This window comes from Salvia miltiorrhiza, chromosome 1 (assembly GCF_028751815.1).
Source record: "Salvia miltiorrhiza cultivar Shanhuang (shh) chromosome 1, IMPLAD_Smil_shh, whole genome shotgun sequence".
NCBI lineage: Eukaryota > Viridiplantae > Streptophyta > Magnoliopsida > Lamiales > Lamiaceae > Salvia > Salvia miltiorrhiza.
The window spans coordinates 54867875-54893050 of record NC_080387.1 but is presented as its reverse complement, the minus strand read 5'-3'; the positions used below and the strand labels follow the sequence as shown (position 1 = coordinate 54893050).

Below are 25176 nucleotides of genomic sequence, written 5' to 3'. Positions count from 1 at the left end.
TCTCAACTCAACAACTTAATTACCAGAAATGGAAATTAAATTAGCAGTAGTTTGTGCTAGGAAGGTTTTCATCCTCTGCTTCTTAGGTATAATTTTGGTGACGCCACTCCATGCTTTAGTTCGTCGCTGCAAATTTGAAGTACGTTTGTTTCTTTGATTTTTCTTGGTTAAGTTTTCTTCTTGTAGCTAGTTAAGCTAATCCGAGTCCTAAATTGTTGCATGCAGTTGGTAAATTCCTTGCACACTAGACTGTGCAGCAGCAAGAGCATGCTCACCATAAACGGACAATACCCTGGCCCGACTATATATGCCAGAAGAGGAGATTTGGTGATAGTCGACGTTGTTAATAGTGCTCATCAAAATATAACTATTCACTGGTAATCAAACACATATCATAATTATGTCAAAATGGAGCATAGTGAATTAAGTAATTAATTAATTTTAGGCATGGAGTAAAGATGCGGAGGTATCCATGGTCAGATGGCACCAACTATGTGACGCAGTGCCCGATTCGTCCCGGCCAAAGCTTTAGACAGCGGATGATCCTCTCCGACGAAGAAGGCACTTTGTGGTGGCACGCCCACAGCGACTGGTCTCGGAATACTGTGTATGGAGCCATCGTCATTCTACCGCCGATCACTCAGCCTTTTCCCTTTCCTAAACCTCATGCTCATCTTCCCATTTTAATTGGTATATTGTAATAATTTGTACATTTTTAATATGATTTTTCGGTAGCATATAAACATAAGATTTTATTAATTTCAGCTTATATAAGAATTCTAATCATCTTATTTTAGAGAGAATGAAATGAATTTTGAATAATGTTGCAGGAGAGTGGTGGAAAGGTGATGTGCAACAGGTGATGGAGGAGTTTCTAGGCGGTGGCGGCGAACCTCAAGTTTCAGATGCTTTCCTCATCAATGGCCAACCTGGAGATTTATATCCATGCTCTACACAAGGTGGATTTAATTAATTATTTGGACTATTTTTATATTTTATTTATTTATTCCTTAAAATTAAATGTGATCTTAAAAAATTAATGTTAAGTGAATGTATATGTGAATGGAGAAGGGAAGTAGAATAATTCTCAACCCATAAGTTTGGGAGTAATTTGAAACTAAAATTTTAAAGTAGCAAAAGTAGGAGATGCACTAAGTAAAGGCAATAAATGTTTGCGGTGCATGCATTGCAGATACGTACAAGGTGAGTGTGGAGTTTGGAAAAACTTACCTTATGAGATTGGTAAACGCGGTGATGGACAACATCATGTTCTTCAAAATCACCGGCCACAAGTTCACCGTGGTCGGCACTGACGGCGCCTACACGAAGCCTCTGATGACCGATTACGTGGCCATCTCCCCCGGTCAGACCATCGATCTATTGCTGGAGGCCAACCAGCCGCCCAGCCACTACTACATGGCCGCCAGAATCTACGTGGTGGGAGGAGAATACGTGAGCACCCCGACCACAGCTATCATCGAGTACGTCGGGAACTACACGGTGCCGTCGCCGCCGCCGCTCCCATCCTTCCCCGAATACAACGACACCGCGGCATCGGCCGATTTCACAAGCAGACTGAGAAGCCTCGCGGACAACGTGGACGTCCCTAAAAACGTGATGAAGAATCTATTCTTCACGCTCTCGGTGAATCTATCGCCCTGCACGAAGAGCGCGTGCGTGGGGACCACAAGGCTGATGGCCAGCATGAACAACCTGACGATGCTGCTGCCCATCACCACCGACATCCTTCACGCTTACTACGCAGGAATCGATGGAGTTTACGATTCCAATTTCCCCGAGTTTCCGCCTCTCGTTTTCAACTACACGGAAGATAGCATAGCCAAGAATGAGTCGGCGTCGGAGATGGCGACGGCGGTGAGTGTGTTGGAGTATGACACCACGGTGGAAGTGGTGTTTCAATCCACCAATTTCGGCAGAGGCGTTGATCATCCCATGCATTTACATGGATACAGCTTCTACGTCGTTGGATCCGGGTCGGGAGACTTCGACGCAACCACGGATCCGCCCAATTATAATCTACTCGACCCGCCCTTGATGCAGAACATAGCCGTGCGCAGAAATGGATGGACTGCTATCAGATTTAGGGCTAACAATCCAGGTTAATATTTAACTTCATTTCTTTTACACAATAATATATATTTTCTTATTAATTGCATTGATTTAATTTGTAGGAGTGTGGTTCATGCACTGCCATTTTGAGCGTCATTTGAGCTGGGGAATGAAGATGGTGTTCATCGTCAAAGACGGCCAACGCCCCGATGAGAAGTTGCTGCCTCCGCCGCCAGATATGCCGCGCTGTGATACTCCGCCGCTACGTGTAGCTAATAATTGATGATTATTCAACAATATAGTAATATTTCGTGATTCTACGCACCTTGTATGTATCTGCATTAGCAACATTATTTGTTATTAATAGTGAATTTATCAAAATATCTATTTTGTTATAATGAAGAAGAAAAATGAAGAAGATAAAAATAATTACTCCCTCCGTCCACTAATTTATGGCCTACTTATCTTTTTATCCATCCACCAATTTATGTCCTATCTATTTTTAGGTAAGTTTATATTCATATTTTAATCAAAATTGTGGGTCCTTTAATAAATTGTGGCCTAATTGCATTGACTTTAATAAATTGTGGGTCTCTTTCTCTACTCAACTAATAAAAATATATTTTTTCTTAAAACCCGTATTTTGCCTTCTAGGCCATAAATTAGTGGACGGAGTAGTTACTTTTGCGAATATTTGAAGTATTGTTCTGTCCTTAAATTACTATTAAGAAGTTTCGTGCACCAATGTCAATTGTTTGTCCTTAATATAATTATATACTTTCTCCGTCCATAAAAATTGTAGTATATTTTGAATAAGATGAGTTTAACAAATGACTGAAAAATGTGTATAAAGTCAAGAAAAGAATCCACACCAAAATTGAGTGGAGAAAGAATCCACAAAAATTGATGTGTTAAATAATTGATTTTTTTAATAAATATTAAGTGTGAATTTTAAAATATAAAAGGTAAGTTTTAAAAAAAGAAAAAATTACAATTTTCGTGAACATATATAAGTAATAATCAGACTATAATTTTTGTGGACGGAATAATTATTATTAAAAATTTAAATTTTTGAAAAATTATGCACGACCTGACCATATATACATTTTTGTGGAGCAGGTAGAAGCCAATATCAAGTACGTAGCTTTTGATAGTGACATGCACATGCATGCATGGTTTTCGATTCAAGGAAAGAAAGGCATTAAAAATTTCTTATAGAATTAAAAAACACAAGTTATAGTATTATAGTAATAATTTAAAAACCAATCCATTTATTACTAAGAAATTGACATCATAATTTAAAGTGGATGAACTATATAAAACACAAATAAAACAAACAAATGAAGCAGATGAAAATTGAGCAAAGCTTTTCACATCAGCAGCATCTCCGTTCCCCAGCTAACATGCCTCTCCAAATCAAGATGCATTAGCCAAACACCTGCAAAACTACATTAATCAATTTCCGTAATTAGGATTGGGGTTAGAGTTAGAGTTAGAGTTTAGGAGTGAGCATTGGGGCAGTTTAGTTTGAAATGGAACCAAACTGAAAAAAACCTTAATTCGTACTGGAAACCACTTAAAAAGTGAAACTGAACCGTATCATTTAAAAGGCCATACCCGAACCAAATCAAATCGAAAATTTTCGATTCAATTTAGCTAAAATCGTTTTTTTAATATAAGCAATACATATATATTATATATTTATGAACCAATAAACTCTAAATTTTTAATTCTTTTTTTTTAAAATTCAATATTAATAATTAATATGTATGTATATATATATATATATATATATATATATATATATATATATATATATATATAGGGAAGGGCTACCGTGAAAACACTTCTTAAAATAAAAATATTTTTCAATGTACGAATTTTATGTAGAACACGCATGAATTCATCAAACAGGGTTACGAATCAACCGTAGATCTTTATGATTTAAGGGCTGAAAATTGTTTATATTTTACTCCCTCCGTCCATGAAAGAATTTCCTAGGAGGGAGTGGCACAGGTTTTAAGAAAAAATATTGTTGAGTGTATTGAGAGTGGATAAAAGGTAGTTGAGTGTATTGAGAGTAGTGAAAATGTGTTATAATTAATATTGAGAGTTGTGAAAAATGAAAAGTAAGAAGATTATAAGTGGTGGGGTATAGTCTAAAAATAGGTAGGAAGTTCTTTCGTGGACGAAGGGAGTATATTTTAATAAGTGTTTTTATTTTAGTCCTCCCATAATATATAGAGAGAGAGGAATGTTATGCTACATACCTTATGTGAGCACCACTCACGTTTACTCGTTTAGCCCTCGTTAGCATTATCTTTTTTGTTTTGGACATTTATTTTTATTCTAATACTTCATAAATCGTTATTAGGAATCATTAATTTTATAAATAACATAAAAAGTCAAAGTCTAATTTGTTCTTTTTATTAATTATTTTAAGTTAAAGGGAATATGAACAAATCAGACTTTGATTTTTATGTTATTTATAAAATTAATGATCCTAATAACAATTTATGAAGTATTAGAATAAAAATAAATGTCTAAAATAAAAAAGATAATGCTAACGAGGGTTAAACGTGAGTGGTGCTCACATAAGGTATGTAGCATAACATTCCTAAGAGCGCGTATGAATTCACTGTATAAAATAAAATTTTGCTATCTTTGGGATTCGAACTCAGGACCATAAATCCATCCGACAGGGTTACGAATCAACCGTAGATCTTGATGATCTAAGGGCTAAAAATGATTCTTATTTTATATCTTAAGAAGTGTACTTATTTTAACTCTCCCCTATAATTCGGCAGGGTTCGAGTTGAAACTCAAATCATTTTTCATAAACCGTAAACCAAATTGAAAATTTTTCGGTTTACAATATTGAAACTAAACCGCTAATTACGATATAGTGATTTTGGTTCGAGTTTGGTCACCCTATTAGGATTAGGGATAGTTTGGGGGATATTTTCCCCCAAATTAATGACAAGGTGGACATTTGAAATAAGTACATGAGTTAAATGACATTATTAGATATACACATCGTCAGCGCGTATTAACCAATTATTGTAACAACCTATATTTAATAAATTAAATAAATTTTTTATAAATTTAAATGAATTTAGGTAATTAATGGATATTAGCACTATACATATTTGAGACATGATTGGATAGTAAAATAATTTTGCAAAATGGGGTCGAACATTACTTGATATGCCTATTTAAATTTTTTATTCATTTTTAATTTTTTATTATTCATTCTATTTATCATTAATGTTTTACTACGGTTGTTATGATGGTGGCGATTAGTATAACAAATTATACTTAAAAATTCAAACGGATTCAAGCAATTAGCAAACATTGTTATAAGCAATTAGCAAACATTGTTATAAGTATTTTAGCCTCACTATTTTTGGTTTATAGTCATATTTCACCAAGACCGATAATTCCAAATGGCTAAATGTTTTGTCAAATTCGACTAGCTATACACTAGTTAATTCAGTATATATATCACTAATTAATAAGTTTGTATTATTAAATGTGAATTAGTTAGCACCTGTACGTTTAACTATTTTGGAGAAATTCTCATAAATTATAAAACTAATTAACCAAAAAAAGTACTCTCTTGCAACCGGCCAAGCAATTCAACGCGGTAGCATTCTACTGGCTATAGATAGAAATCTAGTATTGCATGTTATGTTAGTATTTTATGTCGATTTGATAACAACATAATATATAGAGTTGAAATACACGACAACAATTTTTCTCAAAAAATACACGATCGATAACAATTAATGCTGATACAATATTTCACGTTTCGACGACATGGCAAGTGGCAACAACATTATAATTATGATTTAGTCTTTTCCAAATACTAAAATTTGTCTTAAATAATATAATACGTGCGGCATTTAGTTTCTCTTTTACAACCGGATGAGATAATTTGTCTCACTATTTAGTGTGTACCACTGTGTATCACTCTTAATTTATTTATTTTATTATTTTTTTTATAAAATAAAAAATATTATTATATTATGAACTCTAATTAATACTTATCACTAAAAATTGAAATTAAAAAAAAAGTATATACCCTAAATTTGAATTAATGAACTCAAATAATTAATTATTAATTTAAATAAATATAAAAAAATGATTATAAATTAACCCTAATTGAATGAGTGAACCCTTATTAATTATCTTTTTATTATATTAAAGATATAATCTAGTGGATCCGCCGTTAATAGAGATTAGAGAACATCGCCGTGCTCAGATTTAGGGCTAACAATCCAGGTAACTAATCAATTCTCCTTATTTCATTTCATTTATTTTTAGACAACAGTGCATTAAAGTACAAGGTAAATAATTAAAAATAATGCACAAAGTAACTGCTCTGTGACATAGATTTACTGCACTATTCTCATAATTATCACAATAATTACTTGCCCAACACAATAAATATCACAATAATTACTGCACTATTCAATATTTAATCAACATATGTAAAATATTTAAAATTTAAGATTAATCGGCCATTAAGATTGTGTATCAATTATAATCCCAACAAATTAATTATAACATAATCATAGCACTATAATTTATTGCATTAGTAATTTTTAATGTCTTAAATATTTTATAGGTAATAGTTATTTACATATATAATTTCTTAGAACCACAACTCATTTTCGATGAAATATTGAGTGTAGTTCTTTAAAAAAAAAAAGAAGAAGAACTAGTAGATGTTTTTTTTATCGAATAAGTAATTAAAAATATTTTTGTAGAATCACCAATTAAAAATATTTTAAGTATCGAATTTGTTGGTTTGTTTGGAGGCTACCACAACCAGAATCTGGCCGAACGCCGACGGAATATTCCGTCGGTAAAAATCAAAATTTCGTCGGTAAATGGAGATACCGACGGATTTCACCCGTCGTGAAAACGCTCGTCGGTAAATGATTTACCGACGGATTTTTTCTGTCCGTCGGTGGATACCGACGGACATCGCCGTCGGTAAGTCTCCGGCGCCGGCGTTGGCCGTGGTAGGTGGCGCGTTTACCGACGGAAACTTCCGTAGGTAAATTATTTTTAATTTTTAAATTTTAAATTTTAATTTTTTTTATATCAACCTATCTTCGTATTCTACAAGTATTTCGTATTTCTAATGTATTTTGAACTTAATTGCATATGATTTGGCCAACTTCCTAGTGGGTTACCCATCTTACTAGCGCTCTGAGTCAAGCACGCTTAACCTTAAAGTTTCTTTCGAGTGGTCGCCAGTAGAGAACACGCGTATTATTGATATAACTAGCACATATTAATTCATTTAAACTCTATTTCAATATACAATATATCATTTATTCATAACCTTAGAATATGTCGAGATGATATCTAAGACTTGTGGTGCCGGCGAAAAAATGACGGTAAATATATGATCGAATTTAAGATAATAAAAAAAATTAATATTATCGTTTATTAAAAAGAGAAAATATTAAAATAACTATCAATTTTAAAATATTTTCAATAATTTAAAAATAATAATAATATAGAAAATTAATTTAAAATAATTTAAAAAAAATAAAAAAAAAATAATAAAAAAATAATTTACCGACGGACTTTATCCGTCGGTACTAATTTTAAAAATAATTTAAAATAAATAAAAAAATAAAAAAAACAATAAAAATACAAATAATAATATTTATTGAAATTACCGACGGAATATTTCGTCGGTAAAAAATAAAAATAATTATTAAAATCAAAAATACCGAATTTACCGACGGATATTGTCCGTCGGTAGTGATTCCGTCGGTAGTCTGTCGGTATTTTCATCGGAAATAGATGCCGGCTCCGGCAATGTTGTCAGATGACGGTCCGTCGGTGATCCGTCGGTATCTACCGACGGAAAATAGTTCGTCGGTGATATCCGTCGGTGTTCGATCAGTTTTCTTGTAGTGTACGGTTTTGTAGGAGTACATGGATTTATTGTTGGTGGCGGTTTAGCGTTAATTCAATTTTTAATTATACATTTTTCCATAATTTCCAGTGTTACACTTCTAATTGAATTTATTTAAATTCACTTCTCTTTATATATATACTAGCATTGCACTCGTTCATCGCACGAAAAATATTTTTATATTTTGTTATATATAAAATTGATTATTATATAAAAGTTCTAAATATAATTAAAAATATTAATTTAAGATAAATATATTTTTGTTTAATATTAAAATAATAAAGAATAATTCATATTAATAAAAAATGATATTGTGAAAAAAGAAAACAATATAAGTTAAAAGATAATTGAAAAAAAATAGATTTATTCAAACAAAAAATGAGGAGAGAGGAGAGAGAATTTTCTTAAGTTTTAATCTTTAAATAAATATAATTTTTATATTTTAAATCCAATATTTACATAACATATATCAAATTAAAGCTCTTGTCATGATCTTTAATTTGACATGCATATCAAATATTTTATAACTAGTCGAATTTCACAATTTTAAAAAAGAAATAAAATAGAAAAATAAGAAGTTAAAGAAAAAGAAAAAAAAGATGTATAGCTTATAAATAAACCTTCAATTTTATTCTAACTACAAAATTGCCACTCAATTTTGAAATTGATTTGAAATCAATTTGATATTGAAATCTCTCTTTTTAATATAGTATAGATATATATAGAGAGGGATTATATAATCACTTCTAAACATTAAATAATCTTTATTTAAAAACACATGATAAAAATGTATTTTCGTTAAATAAAAATTTAGAAAACAAATATGGATTAAATACAAATACCTACATCCATTATTAAAAAAAAATTAATATTCAATATTTTCATTTTTAATAAAAGAAATATATCATAGATCAATATAAGTAAATTATTTTTTATAAAATAACATTTAGAAATTCATTATTTTTATATTTGGAATAAATATGAAAATATATAATACATACATAGTTAAGAATTAATAAAAATGGAATTAAATATTTATTCTATAATTTTTTTTGGATTTTCTACCTATTAGGAACAATCGGGAGAGAGACTAATCAGCCCATAATATAATACCTTTTTTTGGACGATATAATACCTAATTATTCATAATAAATCTTGCTAATATTTCTTGCTAATGGATTTCCATGTTTTCGGATTTGATAATACAAGCTATTGCTAATGGATTTGTTGCCAAATGAATTGATATGTATTTATGTGGTAGCAAATCTGCACGTTTAGAAGACAACATCAAATCTAATACAATATAGTTGGCGATTGGTAAATTATAATTAGAAAAATATTAAATTTTCCTAACTAAAATTTAAGGGTATTATGTTTATACATACTATGTATGAATAATAGCACTATCATTTTCTTAATTATTATTAATGGAAGGGAGCCATAAAGCTGGCGCCAAGTTTTGAGTAGCTTAACTGCTCAAACATGAAAAAGTGATCGAAAAGTAGAGGGAAAATATATAGGAATGGAGTTCCTAATTGGAAACCACTTAGGCCAACTGGGCAACGCTCCACTCCATGGATTAATTATGCCTTACTTATTTTGCTAATAATTATAGTCGTGTTCATGAAAACTAAATAAAGTCTCCAAGGGTACATCAAGCGGTGCGATCTCCTGTATGTGAACAGTGAGGTCTCGGGTTCGAACCGCACTCCTCCCCCTCCCAACTCCCCCAAGCCAAAAAAAAAAAAAACTAAATAAATGAAAAAGGCAAAGACCACCAAATATGTGGGGGCTCGCGCGTGTCGCTCAATTGGGAATGAAGAGGAGTGTATTTCATATCCTCTATGTCTCACTATTTACACTATCATTTTTTTTTAATTCTTTTTTTTTTCTCATGTGGTTTAGTTTAATACAGTAGAATCTCTATAAATTAATAATTATTTATTTTAAAATTAATACTTGTAATTTCAGTAGATTATTAATTTATGATGTTGATGAGATCATATATTTATATTTTCTTATTAATCTATTAGAATTATTAATCTACAAAGTCTATGTTGGGACTGAGAAAATTATTATCTTAGAAAAAATATTAATTTATCGAGTATGTATTTAAAAAGTTTTTTACTATTATTTGAATTAGGATTCGCTAATTTATAGTTTAGGTTTAATTTAATGATCTTGAATGCGAACAACCATTAAACTATTACTCTTTTTATAAGCAAAAACCCTAATATTAATATATATAGGGATATGATTGAGACTTTCACAAACTTATGCGTCGTTGATTATTGATTCGATCTTGAAGCATGATCGTTCATACTCTAATAATTAGAATAATAATTGAATAAACTTCAAAATATAAGTTAATAGTATGTACGTAATTAGTGAACTGATTCCATATTTAAGAAATCTATATATCAACAACGGGAATCAATAAATAAAGCGTACAAGACCAAGTAGAAAGAATAATAATACTCTTTTCGTCCCAATTGATTTTAAGCTATTTTCTTTTGACACAGTTATTTATGATGTTAAAATTATAATGTAAAATAATTATCTAAAAATAAACATAACTTAATAGATGAATTTAATTGATAAATAGTAGTACTCTCTCATTCTCACAAAAACATGAACAATTTATCATTTTGGGGTGTCTCACAAAAATATGAATATTTTTATTTTTTTTACACTATCTACTTATTTTTTATCCCTCATTTTCATACTTATTCACAAAAAAATCATCATGACCCACGATTATTTTTCTCCAATTAACTCATTACTTTCATAAGTTGAACTCATTTTCATCAACTTATAATAACTCTCAACTAACATTTATTAAGACCAGTGTTATTCCCAATTATTGATGTTATTGTGAAAGGAGGGAGTATCATTCACTTTATCTATGGTATTACTAACTAAACAACATGGAAGGAAAATGAATCAGCTAGTACACTATCATCAACTCAGCAATCATACACTTAATCAATCATATATATATACTTCCTTCGTCCACAATTTAAAGCTCTACTTGCTCTTAAATTTTTATCCGCAAATTAAAGCCATTGTTATAGATCTGTGTGTGGATATGAGTTTGTTTGCATAATATAGAAGTTTTACGTAAGAAAGTTGTAATCTTGATGAATTAAGAGAAATTAGAGATAGATAGAGAGGGGGAGGCGAGGAAGAGAGGATAGGAAGAAAGTTGATATTTCATAAATTAGGTTAAACCCCTTCTCATGCACATACATATAAGCTGGTCCCCTCCAAGTACGGCCGGATAACTGAAAGTAAATAAAAGAAACTAATAAATAGAAAAAGCGCTACAACTTAAGAAAACGCTTCTTCCTGTACTCAGCCACTTTTAAACTCGGTGCTTTCCTCTTCGCCAACTACACCCACTCCAACGGCTCCCAAATAATTCACTGTTCCATCATCTTCAAGTGCTTCGCCTCCTCCTTCGAGTCCCATTGTCATGACAGCCATATTTTGTTTTTTGTACTTTTTTACTCTTCTTCTTTTCCTATATTTACTACTCTTTGCCACTAATGGACCCACCTTAAAACACTTTTATCATTTTTATATTCTATATTTATTACACTTTATTACTAGTGGACCCACTCACAATACATTTATCACTTTAGTCAACTATCCTTATATTTCATCCACATCACTTTTTTCAGCTTTCTTAGTCTCTGTGCCCGCACCAAAGTGGGGCATTAAATCGTGAACGGAGGGAGTATTTGTCGACGTATCCTTAAACAAGCAGCGCATCGCAATCAAATAAGAGGACAAAAAAATTAAACAAATTTCTATGCGTTTGAATCGAGTAGTAACCAAAAAAAAATCAGCAGCGCGGCATATCGGGCGGCGGTGGCAGCATCTTCTGATCGGGGCCTTCCCCGTCTTTCACGATAAACACCATCCCCATTCCCCAGCTTACGTGACGCTCGAAATGGCAGTGCATATACCAAACTCCTGCAATATGCATGACAATCATTTTCATTTTTCTTATCATCAATATCTACGATGATTGCAGCTAGCTAGAGTCAGATGCAGAATAAATCTTTCTTTTTGCACGAAAATTTAATGATTTTATAAGAATAACTTTTTTTAAAAAAGAAAATACGCTTGGGCCGGCTGAGTTGAGTCTAAAAATCACATTTTTAAATGTAGTTAGTTTCTTATTATGTAATGAATTACCTGGATTGTTGGCCCTAAATCTGATAGCCGTCCATCCATTTCTGGGCACCGCGATGTTCTCCATTAACGGCGGATCGACGAGATTATAGCTAGCCGGACCCCTAACTCTGTCGTAGTTTCCTAACCCGGATCCCACCACGTAGAAGCTGTATCCGTGCAAATGCATCGGATGCTCAACGCCGCCGCCCAGGTTGGTGCCTTGAAACACCACTTCCACCGTCGTATTATACGCCAATACTCTCACCGCCGTTCCGAATCCGGGCCCCGACTGCTCCTTCGCCTTCACACCCTGCCGGTCCCACCAACCAAATCTTTTATTCTTATAAAATCCTTAAATTAGTATCAATTTTTATGAGAAATTTTGTGATCGAATCATAGAAAGAATATCTTCTCCAATCTCAAACATAAATTTTTTTTAAAAAAAATCCTGCGTCCGCCCCTACCTGCGTATAGTTGAAGGAGGAAGGCGGGAAGTCAGGGAAATCGGAGTCGTAAACTCCGATTATTCCTCTGTAATAAGCCTGAAGAATGTCGGTTTTGGGCAGCAGCAACGACACGTTGTTCACGCTCGCCAGCAGCCTCGTCGCCCCCAAACACGAGCTCCTCAAACAGGGCAATTGGTTGACGGAAAGAGTGTAGAATAGGGTTTTGTCAACGATTTTAGGAACGTCGACGTCGTTGGCGAGTGATCTGAGCTGGTCGGTGAAATCGACGGAGGCCGCGGAGTCGTTGTATTCGGGGAAGGATGGGAGGAACGGCGAAGGCGGCGGCGTGTAGTGGTTTCCGACGTACTCGATGATTGCGGTGGCGGGAGTGGTGACGAATTCTCCGCCGCTGGCGTAGATTCTGGCGGCCATGTAGTAGTGGCTGGGCGGCTGGTTGGTCTCCAGCAGTACATCGATGGTCTGGCCTGGGGAAATCGCCACGTAATCGGTCGTCATCGGCTTCGTGTAGGCGCCGTCGGTGCCAACGACGGTGAGGTTGTGGCCGGCGATTTTGAAGAACATTATGTTGTCCATCACCGCGTTCACTAATTTGATCAGGTAAGTCTTGCCGGGTTTAACAAACACTTTGTATGTATCTGGACTACCAACATTATTTGTTAATAACATATCAAAATATGGTTAAGATAAAAGATAACGAAATTGATGAAAAAAAATTTAGTTATTTTTGGGATTAAATATTATTTTGTTCTTAATTTAATTACGTTTTAAAATATTTTGTGTATGATTATGAAATGTGGAAACATAGGGTCCTTTCACGATTAAAATTATGTTGATCATGAATTGGTGATAAAATAGGATCACTTCGCAACTATGATGCTTCGTGGTTGTAAAAATTAGGCGAAATTAATAAACTTAATTGGTTTACAACCAACACTATTAGAAAATGCAGAGCGAAATTTCGGTTGCTGGAAAGGATATAACGATCATTAAAATATTAATAGTTGAATAAACGACCTATTGCTACAATTTATATTAATTATTGTTATTTATAATAATGAGAGTAAATTGTAAAAGTAATTATTTTTCTATATTTTTTATTTTTATAATTTATTTAATAATTATAATAGTATCAAAATGAATCTTTTGTAATTCACTCGCATCTTTAAGTTGTTGAATTATTTTCATAATTCAATTAAACATTTTGTGATTTTGAGACAGTAAATTAAATCCACCTTGTCTAGAACATGGATACAAATCTCCAGGTTGGCCGTTGATTAGGAAAGCATCGGAAACTTCGGGATCGCCTCCGCCGGCGAGAAAATTACCGAAAACTTCTTCCACATCAGCATTCCACCACTCTCCTGCAAAAGTCCAAAGTTATTACTAGTATTCAAACTTGTTGGATTAATTAAACTTGAAATATTTAATACTCAGAAAAGTATGATCAGTTGCATAAAAATAATGAACAAACACAAAAAAGTACTAGGATTAACGAAAGGAATATATATATATATATATATATATATATATATATATATATATTTATTTATATCCTTCATATCAGAAACGATCGAAAAGACAGTTACGAGAATCTTGAAAAGCAAACTAGAGTAGGGTTGCCACCGGTTCAGGAACCGCCGGTTCCGGGCCCAAACCGGCGGTTCAGGTTCAAAAATTTCATGAACCTGAGCCGGCCCGCCTAAAATTTGAAGGGCCGGTTTTCGGACCCTGAACCGGCGGTTCCGGGCCGGGCCGAAAATCGGCGGTTCACGGGCTTTTCCTTTTTTTTAATTTTTTTTTAATATTCTTTTTTATGAAATTAAATGATTTGTGATGAAATTTCAAAAATTTTTACTTTACAAGTGTTGAAAATTTTCAAAATTATTAAAGTTAAGTATTATATTATTAAAATTATTCAAAAATTTCAAAAATTATTAAAATTTCAAAATTTGTAGGTTATTATATTATTTAAGATTTTTAAGTTGAGTAATTTCAAAATTATTAAAGTTAAGTATATATATACACAAAATTTAAAAAATACAACATATATTTATAAGTTATTATATAAGTTATATATTTATAAGTTTTTTTTACATTTGGGAGAGGGGGAGCAATGGGGTTAGATCCCTAGACCTTATAAGTTATATATTTATAAGTTATATATTACATGAATATAAGTTATATATTTATAAGTTAAGTTGAATCCCACATTGAAAAATGTAGGATATGAATTTGATTTTTTAAAAAAAAAAATTCGGCTGAAACCGATGGTTCAGGGTCGAAATATATGTGAACCTAAACCCGCCCTTAACGTTTGGCGGTTCGGCCCTGAACCGGCCCGGTGATCAACGGTCCGAACCGAAACCGTTGACCACCGAGCCGGTTCAGGGTCGAACTGCCGGTTCCGGTTGGCCCTTGGCACCACTAAACTAGAGCAAGGAATTAAAAACAATACAAAAGAAATAGTAATATATCCACATCATAAAAGAAACGACAAAGATGAAATAATTAGATCTAGAAAATTAGCATAAAATAATAAAACAAAAAAAAATATCTAGAAGTACTATGAACTATTCAAATAACAAATTTAAAGAGAAATCCAGAATACGAAAGAAAAGACAAAGATGAAATAGTAATTATATATTATAGAAATGCTCATTTAGTCAATTCATGACAATTTATGTAAATGTTTTGCCCTTTTCCAAGTTTAGAAGGCATTTCGTCCATTTACGAGTTAATTTCGTATATTTATACATGATTAGATTTTAATGAGATTGCTATTTTTCGTGAGATGTGAAATTAATTAATGAATAAATCAATATATAGTAATGAATTAGATAATATATAGTGTTGAATAACAACATTAAAAAAAATAGTAAAATTTTCGCTTCCTTTAAGATTCGAAGCCTAATAAAAAAAATTCTCCATCCACGTAAATATCAGTCATAAAATACATTAAATCAACACCTATACAAATTAATCTAAAATCTCACCATATATAAGTGATCTCATTGGAACCATTCCCTTATCTATCAATCGCATCTTTATTTTAATTTTTAGTTAATAATATACTTTTGTTTCATTTCATCCGTTTTTAAAACATATTTTCCTTTATTTTCATTTTCGTCCGTCTCCAAAACATCTTTCTAATTTTTTTTAAAACAATTTCACTAACTATTACTCTTACAATCTTCACTTTTTTGAGATCTTTCTCCACTTATTAAATGCACAATTAATTTTTATTAAAATTCGTGTCACATTCTCTTAAGAAGATGTTTCAGGGAAGAAGATGTTTGAGGTACTTTTTTATGTTAATACTATCATTATAAATTGTATATTTTAATTTTAACAATTTTATTCAAACTTGTGTTGAGACGCGATGAGATTATTTTTATTTATGAATGGATATAATAAATTAAGCATTAATTATTTATAGAAAGTCGATCGGATTTAATTTCCACCTAAAAGTTGACTGCTAACCGTAAGATGCAATAATGACAAACACGTGTGGCCAATGTATAAATCTCACAAAATAGCCATACCCTTTGAAATTTAAGGGAAAAAAAAAATTGGAAACCCCAATATAATAGTAGTACCTATTAAGATGGGAAGATGTGCATGAGGCTTCGGAAACGGAAAAGCCTGGGCAGTCGGCGGTAGAATAACGATGGCGCCATACACAGAATTTCGAGACCAATCGCTGTGAGCATGCCACCACAAAGTGCCTTCTTCGTCCGACAGGATCATCCGTTGTGTAAACCTTTGGCCGGGACGAATCGGGCACTGAGTCACAAAGTCCGTGCCATCGGACCATGGATACCTCGGCATCTTCACCCCATGCCTGAAATCAACCAAATTTTTCATTTTAAGGGAGAGGGATCTTAAATCCAATTTTTCTAGTGACAAAAATTTAAATAAAAATTTGGAAAACATACTAAATATTGAGGGTACCCCTAGCTAGCACCCCTTTATCTGCCGCTCTCTGAAATTCATTACCTATTGCTTCACACTAAGATTTGATGCTAGATTATGAATATATACATTAATTATATGATGATTTTACCAGTGGATGGTTATATTTTGATCGGCACGATTAACAACATCGAGCATAATCAAATCTCCCCTTCTAGCATATATGGTTGGCCCCGGAGACTGTCCGTTTATCGTTAGCATGCTCTTTTTGGTGCATAGTCTAGTGTGTGAAGACCTTATCACCTGCAAACAACGTTTTCAATTCTCATTAGCTAGTTTAACTAGAAGAAAAAAAAATAGACAAACCAGTCTTACTTCAAACTTGCAGCAACGAACTAAAGCATGGAGTGGGGTTACGCCTCCGAGCAAAACTATACCAAAGAAACATAGGATGAAAACCTTGTTTGCAGAAACTAGTAATTTATTTTCCATTTCTGGTAGTTGAAAGTAACGTGTCCTAAGTTGTTGAGACTTGAGAAATCTTGTGCCGTATTTATAACGGATAGCAGTTACTACACTCTTCTGACCCCTTGTTCTCACTAATTTAAGATAAGCACGTGGTGTTCCACCTCAAAAAATAAAAATAAAAATGAAAACAACATGTGGCATCACTGTGTTACCGTGCATAATTACGTTTATAATTTACCAAAAATTAACTTTTCATTTTATTTTAGGGTCAACTTTACATTTAACTAGCATTTGCATCCCGTGCAATGCACGAGAAAATATTTTTTATTTTTTATATTTATATAAAAAATAATACTATTAATTTAATTATCATACTCATAAATATAATAAAATTTATTTTTAACTAAATATATTTAAAAATAAAAAAGCATTTACCATTATAAAATTTGATATTATGAAAAGACAAAAAAAATAAGTTAAAAATAAATAAAAAAAATACTAATAGAAAATAATTAAAAATACAGTTTTTTTTTTCAAAAAGATGAGAGAGGAGAGAGAAATTTATAAAATTTTAATATTTAAACAAATTTAATTTGTACATTTTAAATCATATATTTACATAAAATATATCAAATTAAAGCTTTTATCGTGATCTTTAATTTGATATGCATATTAAATATTTTACAATTAATCGAATTTTACAATTTTAAAAAAATGAAAAAACTAATGGAAATATGTCAATGGAATATTAAAAATTTATGGTTGTTTCTTAAAAAAAAGTTAATGTCAGTTATCTACACATAATTAAATGTGCATGCGAAAATTTCCAAATATTAATTTGAGTTTGAACTTTTGACTTTAATTTTTCTATTATTCACAAAATTGCCACCTAAATCAATTTGAAATCAATTTCAAATTGGAAACTCCATTTTTAATATACTCCCTCCGTCCCACTGTATCAGAGACTCTTTCTATTTAAGGCGTCCCACTGTAAGTGAGACTCTTTCCTTTTTTTGGTAAAGATTTTACCCTTTAAACACATTTTTACTTTTTCACCTACAAATAAAATTCGCTTTTCTTAATTTTTGTGTCCAAAAAAAAGATCACACATACAGTGGGACGACGGGAGTAGTATAGATTTGAAGAGTAGGGAGAGAAAACTGGGTAGGCACCAAGAGGAGAGGACTTGCAGATTAGGTGGAGCGAACTGGATGGGCTGCCGTCGCTACGCCCAAAAGTAGCTAATTAATTCTTAATCTTATTTAATTAGTTGTTCCAATCAAAATTTAAGAATGTTCCTCGTTAGGGATGTCAATGTAGCCCGAAACCCGTGGGCCAACCCGAATAACCCGACAAAATTAGAGGGTTAGGGTTGAAAAATCGCAACCCGAAAAAACCTCCAGCTCGATTAGCCCGCACACGACTAACCCGGAACCCGATAGGGCTAGCCCGAATATCCGATGGGCTGGCCCGGTGGGCTGACGAAATTGTGACTGATGCATCCAGTTACAACTTCTGCTATGTTTAGATCTATGGTATTTGCTTAAATACATATATGTAGCCTCATTAAAAAAAGTGAAATTAATTAATTAGAATATATATGTGTGTGTGTGTGCAATCTCATTAAAAAAAGTGAAATTAATTACGGATTTTTTTGTAGAAATTGATTATTAGTATCTCATTAGTTAGAAATTAATTATTAGTATCTCATTTTAAAGTGATACCATTTTTTTTTTCTATCAATGAGACGTGCATGGCAAATCCACTAATTATTCAGTAATAGTCCAGATTGATTCTAGTGCATTGATACATGTTAAATTTTACTATTTCATTTTAATATAATTTTGTTTATGTAATCTTGAATATCTTATATTTTTGCATTTCATGCCTTGCTATATAATTTATATCTTTAATATCTATATATATTTTATACATTATACATTAGATCATTAGGAATAATAAAACACAAATGATAATTTTATTTTTACGCCTTTAACATGATTAGCCCGATGGGCTAGCCCGAAATCCGAAAGTTTGGGGTTAGGGTTGAAGATTCACAACCCGAAAAAATCTCCAACCCGATTAGCCAGCACCCGACTTATCCGGAACCCGATAGGACTAGCACTACAAAAAAAGCGCTGATTACCGACGGCTAAATGCCGTCGGTAAAAAAAGACGGCCGCCGGTAAATAGTGTTACCGGCGGCGATAACGGCGGCAATCTCCCGCCGCTAAATGGTTCGTCGGCAACGACAATAACGGCGGCGAACATCCGCCGTCGGCAGTTAACGGCGGCGATGCCGCCGGAATTGTCGCCGTTAAACGGCGGAGAATAGCCGGAGAAATAGCGGCGGCAGACACCGCCGCTAGTTACCGAGGGCTATTTTGCCGTCGGTAGAGAGCCACCGGAGTCCGGCTGACCCTGCCGGAAAACTACCGACGGCGAGTACCGCCGCTAACTAGCGGCGGCGAATCGCCGTCGGTAAAAAACTGCCGCCGGCCGGTGGGTCACGCCGGAGGATGGCCGGGTATTTACCGAGGGGAAATTGCCGTCGGTAACTACCGACGGCGTTTTGCCCACGGTAATGTTTTTTATTTTATTTTTTTATTTTATTTATTTATTTATTTATTTATTTATTTATTTTATTGTATATTGTATATCCACAATTTATTTCCGTATTTATACGGTATTGCATACTTTAGACGAACTTCCCAGTCGGCGACCCGACTTCCCAGTGGGTCACCCATCTTGCTTGTGCTATGTGTCAAGCACGCTTAACTTTGAAATTCTTTTCGAGTGATCACCAGTACAGAACACTCGTATTATTGATATATCTACATCTATTAATTCATTTAAATGCTATATACTCACTCATATAATTATAATCTTTGAATATGTGGAGATAATACCTTAAATATGTTGTTAATTAGTGAGCGAGTTCGTTTCGGTCCTTATTTTTATCGTCGGTAAAATATTTAATTAATATTTAATAATTAATTAATTAATTAATTAATTAATTAATTAATTTTTTTTTTACATTAATACACCAAAAGTGTTTTAATTTGGTTATTATAATGTGATTTGAATTTATTTGTTTATGTTAAATGCAATCATCATCATCATTGCCATAAATATATAAAACATTTATAGTTTTAATAATTAAAGCACTTGAAATATATAGTTCAATAAAACATAAATTTGAAAAGAAAGTGCAAATGTAATTTTGTTTGAAAACATAAACATAAGTCTAAGCATCATCATCATCATCATCATCATCGGCATCAGGGTGTGGAGGTGGCGGAGCATTATACATCCTCATAAACGCCTCCAATTGAGCCACGCGGTCCTGCATCTGTTGGCGTTCTGCTTGCTCTGCCGCCATGCGCTCCTCTATCTGTTGGCGTTGTGCTTGCTCTGCCGCCAATCGCTCCTCCAGCGTGGAGATCCGTGTCTCATAAAGCTGCTGAGACACCGCAGAAGTGCCCGTGCTGCGGATAGACCCCCTACTAGCCTGACTCTGCCCGGCACTCCCGACGCCGTAGATCCGTGACCTATCAATTTGCACCACCTCCAAATACACCTCGTCTAGCCGCTCCTGTCGTCCTGTGGCAGCGGCCAGTCGATGAACCTCGGCCTAATACATACATAACAATGCATAATTGTTAGAAAATAAATACATTCACTAAATATTTGAATAAACTTAAACACTTACGTCAATTCTAGCATCTCTCTCCGACGTATAACTTCCGTCGGCGTACGTGTGGAGGCGGAGGAAGGTGGCATAGTTCGGTGCATCCTGGGGAGTACCAGGATCCAAGCTCTGTATATGCATTTATATAAGATAAATAAGTTATATTAGTCAATATATTAATTTAATTTATATACTTAATTATTTGTTAATTACATACCATATACTGCTGCAGGATACGAGTCGACTGGGACCCGCCCACGTGCCTACTGATCCCTGTACCCTCCCCATCGGGCTCGGACATCCGGTTGGCACGAGCTCGAGTTGAAACAGCCTCAACCTCGGGCTGATGCCAGTAATCCCGGAGTCCAGTCCAGAAATCGGGAGTCATCCAGACGGGCCTAGACATCTCTCTCCCTTGGCTGATACACTGCTTGAGAGTTGACTTGTAGTCGCTCATCATGTCGGAGTACCTTTTGCGGGCTTTTGTCTCCCACATGATCCTCACGTCATGCTCATCCTCGGGCTTCCACGTAAACTCTTTCTGTTGAAAGAAAGAGAATTAATTTAATATCAAACATTTTAACAATTTAATATGATATATTTATATGTATTATAAATTTAATTGTACCTGTAATTCATCAAAAAATTTATCCTTCATCGCCGGGGGCGTCAACTTCCATGTGTACCCGCCTGTGTTTTCAAACATCTTAAATGTGCACATGCAAGCTTTGGACAGGCCAGTGGGCTCCAACAAAACACTGTGTACAAGTAATTTTGTCACTTAATCATGGTGTACGAGAAACAGTAATTTTAACTAATGTACTTACCCAGTCTCAGGATGCCTCTGAAATACCGTCCTCCCATCAGGTGCCTTAACCTCTCTCTCTCTGATAGCGGCAGCTGTAGGGCCCCTAGGCCTTCTAGCCCGTGAACTACTAGAAGCATTGGGAGTCTCGGGAGTCCCAGAAATATGCGTCCCAGACCCATCAGATGTATCTGCTGTAGCTTCTGGCGCATTAACGCCAGATTGCCTCCCAAATCCCAACAAACCTCGAGAGGTAGACATGATGCCTGTTGCATACAATTAAATTAACAAACGCTTTCACGAAACGTAACATTAACAGTAACTAACAAACATAAACATAAACATAACAAATTTGCAATCAAATTCAACCAAAATGTGCATTTACATTTATTCATAAGCATCACTACTATCATCATCACTATCGTTAGATGTCAACGGGGAATCATCGTCTTCTGCTTCATCGTCATCTTCAATCTCAACGACTCCACCGAGGGGATGAAGGAGAAGTGGTTGTTCAATGCCTACACTTGTGTGAGTAGGCATAATAGTAACCACTTCTTCTTGAAATGGTTGATCTAATGTTGATGTAGATGCTGCAGTAGACACTTCAACCTTAGATCTTGCGTTGACTTTGCATGCTGACCACCAATTTTTCTTTGATTGGTTCGTACTGGGATAGGGACAGTAAAACACTTGAACTACTTGACTCGCCAAAACAAAGGGATCATACTTCCTATATCTTCGTGTGTGGTTCAGTGAAACTAACTTGAAGTCTGTATCAATAGAAGTTCCCTGAGCCGACAAGTCAAACCATTCACAGTTGAACAAGACTGTCTGCTTAATTGGATACCCCGGATACTCCAGCACGCAAACCTCTTGCAGACGCCCATAAAAGTCTAGCACATCTCTATCACTACCATAGACCGAACCTTTTATGCAAACGCCACTGTTCACAGTCGCACTCTCTCTATCATGATCAGTTGTGTGAAACCTGTAGCCATTCACGAAATAGCCGGAGTATGTTTCAATCTCCCTTAATGGTCCAGCTGCAAGCGACCTAATATAAGGGTTCAACTCGTCGTTACAAGGACGACAAACCTGTTTCACACAAATATCATTTAAGTTTGCTAGCCAATTTTAGAGTAAGTAAATGTATATTTAACATAAATTTATCGTCTCTTACGTAATGGTTAAACCACAGAATAAACTCGTTGTGAAACGCGACTTCAAACTCTGCATCAGTCATGTAAGGATTTGCATATCGTTTTTCCTCCTTGAAGATCCTTGGATACAAAGAATCAAATAAATATGTTAACACCTATATATGATGAACACTTCTTATACGTAAATTGAACGAGAATACTCACTTGCTATATGTCTCTGCAACCTCTGCACAATTGCTCAAAATATACATGTGTGCAGCATGCCATTCGCGCTCATCCATGTATCTCTTCGTCCCTCGGCCAAGTGAACGCCCAATAGGTTTGAATATGGCGAGACAAAGAGGATCATCATTTTCAGCAACGGGCATCTCAATATTGCGAGGCAAAGTTGTCCACTTTGTAGATATTTGATCTTCAAAGTAAAACGAAGAGAAGGTTGACATTTCTGCATGTAAGTATGCATTGGCGATGGACGCCTCAACCTTGGCTTTGTTCTTTATATGATTTTTTAATGTCCTCAAATATCTTTCAAAAGGATACATCCACCGATATTGCACTGGACCAGCCAATCGTGCCTCATCTGCCAAATGAACTGGTAGGTGCTCCATTGAATCAAATAAACTAGGCGGGAAGATACGCTCAAGTTTGCAAAGAGTAACATCTATCTTCTCACTCAGTATTCTCATGTCATATATGGCCACGTTGCGGGATGTTAATTCTCTGAAGAAGAAACTTAACTCTGTAATTGCCTCCCAAACATTCTTAGGAAGAAGTTCTTTAAATGCAACAGGCAGAAGGATTTGCATGAACACGTGACAGTCGTGACTTTTCATGTTGTGCATCTTCAGGGCGTTCATGTCAACGCATCTACTAATATTTGACACGTACCCATCGGGAAACTTAAGACTCTTGATCCATTGGAGTAAGATCTTCTTCTCTTCCCTGTCAAGCGTATAACATGCTTTCGGATACCCTCGAGTTCCATCCACTTTCTTCAACTCTTTCCGCTTGCAGAAGGTGTTCAATTCTTCTCTAGATTTTTCTGTATCTTTTGTCTTCCCCTTCACATTCAGGACAGTATTAAACACGTTATCAAACACATTTTTCTCAATGTGCATAACATCCAGATTATGTCGAATCAAAAGATATCTCCAATAGGGTAGATCCCAAAATATGCTTTTCTTTTTCCACCCTACATCTTGATATTTGGCGAGTTGAGCGTTCCTGCCATCGAAGTCTTCGGTAACCTTCACGAAGCCTAACCCCTCGATTTGATTCAAGATTTGTATTCCTGATCTTTGTTCTGGTGGACCAACATTGCATGTCTTATTCTTCAAGAATGAAGTTTTGTTTCTCCTAAACACATGGTTAGGAGGTAAGAACTTCCGATGATTATCAAACCACGATTGTTTTCCACTCATCGGCAAAGTGAATGCTTCTGTATTCTCCATGCAATGTGGACATGCCAATTTCCCAGCTGTACCCCACCCAGACAACATAGCGTACGCTGGAAAATCACTGATAGTCCATATCAGAGCTGCTCGCATCTGGAAATTTTGCTTCAACGATATGTCGTAAGTGTTCACACCAACCTCCCACAGAGATTTTAACTCGTGTATCAATGGCTGTAAGAATACGTCCAACTTCATCTTTGGGTTTGATGGGCCAGGCACGAGGACTGTGAGGAACATGAATTGTTCTTTCATGCACAACCACGGAGGCAGGTTATACGGCGTGACAATAACTGGCCAAGAAGAATATTGACGCCCTGATTGTGCAAATGGGGCAAAACCATCTGTAGAGAGGCCCAACCTCACATTTCTAATCTCATCGGCGAATCCAGGAAAGACTGAATTCAAATGTTTCCATGCCGGAGAGTCGGCCGGGTGGCGCATTATCCCATCGTCTGTGGAGGTCGCATGCCACCGCATATGTTCAGCAGTTGCAGGAGATGCAAACAATCTCTGCAATCGGGGCGTCAAGGGAAAATAGTGCATCTGTTTAGCGGGCACTTGTTTCTTTCTGCGACTCCCAGATGCACGCAAGCTGTCCTTATATCGTGATTGGTCACAGAACATACAACTATGTAGCTCACTAGTTTCCCCCCAATACAACATGCAGTTATTAACACAGCAATCAATCTTCTCTACTGGCAAACCCAAACCACGTAGATTTCTTTTCGTACTATAGAAGTCTTCTGGACAGTTGTTACCCTCTGGTAAAGCAGCTTTCATCATCGAAGACATCTGATTGTAAGTCCTCTCTGACATGTGGCTTTCAGTCTTTATGCTCATGAATTGAGTCATCCAACTTAATTGTGAGTACGTGTCACATCCTGCGTACAATGGAGTATCCGCTGCATCCAACATATTATAAATCTGTTGAGCGTCATTATTGGGCGGCTGCTCCAGATTTGGAGGATCTTGATAATTACTAGGTCCAGCATGGTCATGCACCATCCTTTCGTAGTTATTATA

General features: G+C 34.7%; 3 protein-coding genes and 1 pseudogene across 3 annotated transcripts; 1 reads left to right on the top strand and 3 right to left on the bottom strand.

Moving 5' to 3' along the window:
• On the top strand, positions 1-2451 carry LOC130993856 (laccase-21-like). Its single transcript, XM_057918893.1, has 6 exons — positions 1-139; positions 226-377; positions 446-690; positions 831-959; positions 1193-2119; positions 2193-2451. The coding sequence occupies exons 1-6, from the start codon at positions 29-31 to the stop codon at positions 2351-2353; spliced, it is 1725 nt and encodes a 574-aa protein (XP_057774876.1). The 5' UTR covers positions 1-28; the 3' UTR covers positions 2354-2451.
• Positions 2452-11563: 9112 nt separating this feature from the next.
• Positions 11564-16337, bottom strand: LOC130994053 (laccase-14-like; annotated as a pseudogene).
• Positions 16338-20174: 3837 nt separating this feature from the next.
• LOC130994356 (uncharacterized) lies at positions 20175-21102 on the bottom strand. The gene is made up of 3 exons (XM_057919405.1): positions 20949-21102; positions 20753-20860; positions 20175-20674 (listed from the first exon to the last, which is right to left on the bottom strand). Exons 1-3 carry the CDS (start codon positions 21030-21032, stop codon positions 20288-20290), a joined length of 579 nt encoding a protein of 192 aa, XP_057775388.1. The 5' UTR covers positions 21033-21102; the 3' UTR covers positions 20175-20287.
• A 35-nt stretch (positions 21103-21137) lies between these two features.
• LOC130993686 (uncharacterized) lies at positions 21138-25135 on the bottom strand. The gene is made up of 6 exons (XM_057918708.1): positions 22904-25135; positions 22720-22819; positions 21922-22634; positions 21559-21802; positions 21360-21489; positions 21138-21272 (listed from the first exon to the last, which is right to left on the bottom strand). The coding sequence occupies exons 1-3, from the start codon at positions 25066-25068 to the stop codon at positions 21924-21926; spliced, it is 2976 nt and encodes a 991-aa protein (XP_057774691.1). The 5' UTR covers positions 25069-25135; the 3' UTR covers positions 21138-21272; positions 21360-21489; positions 21559-21802; positions 21922-21923.
• Positions 25136-25176: the final 41 nt, after the last annotated feature.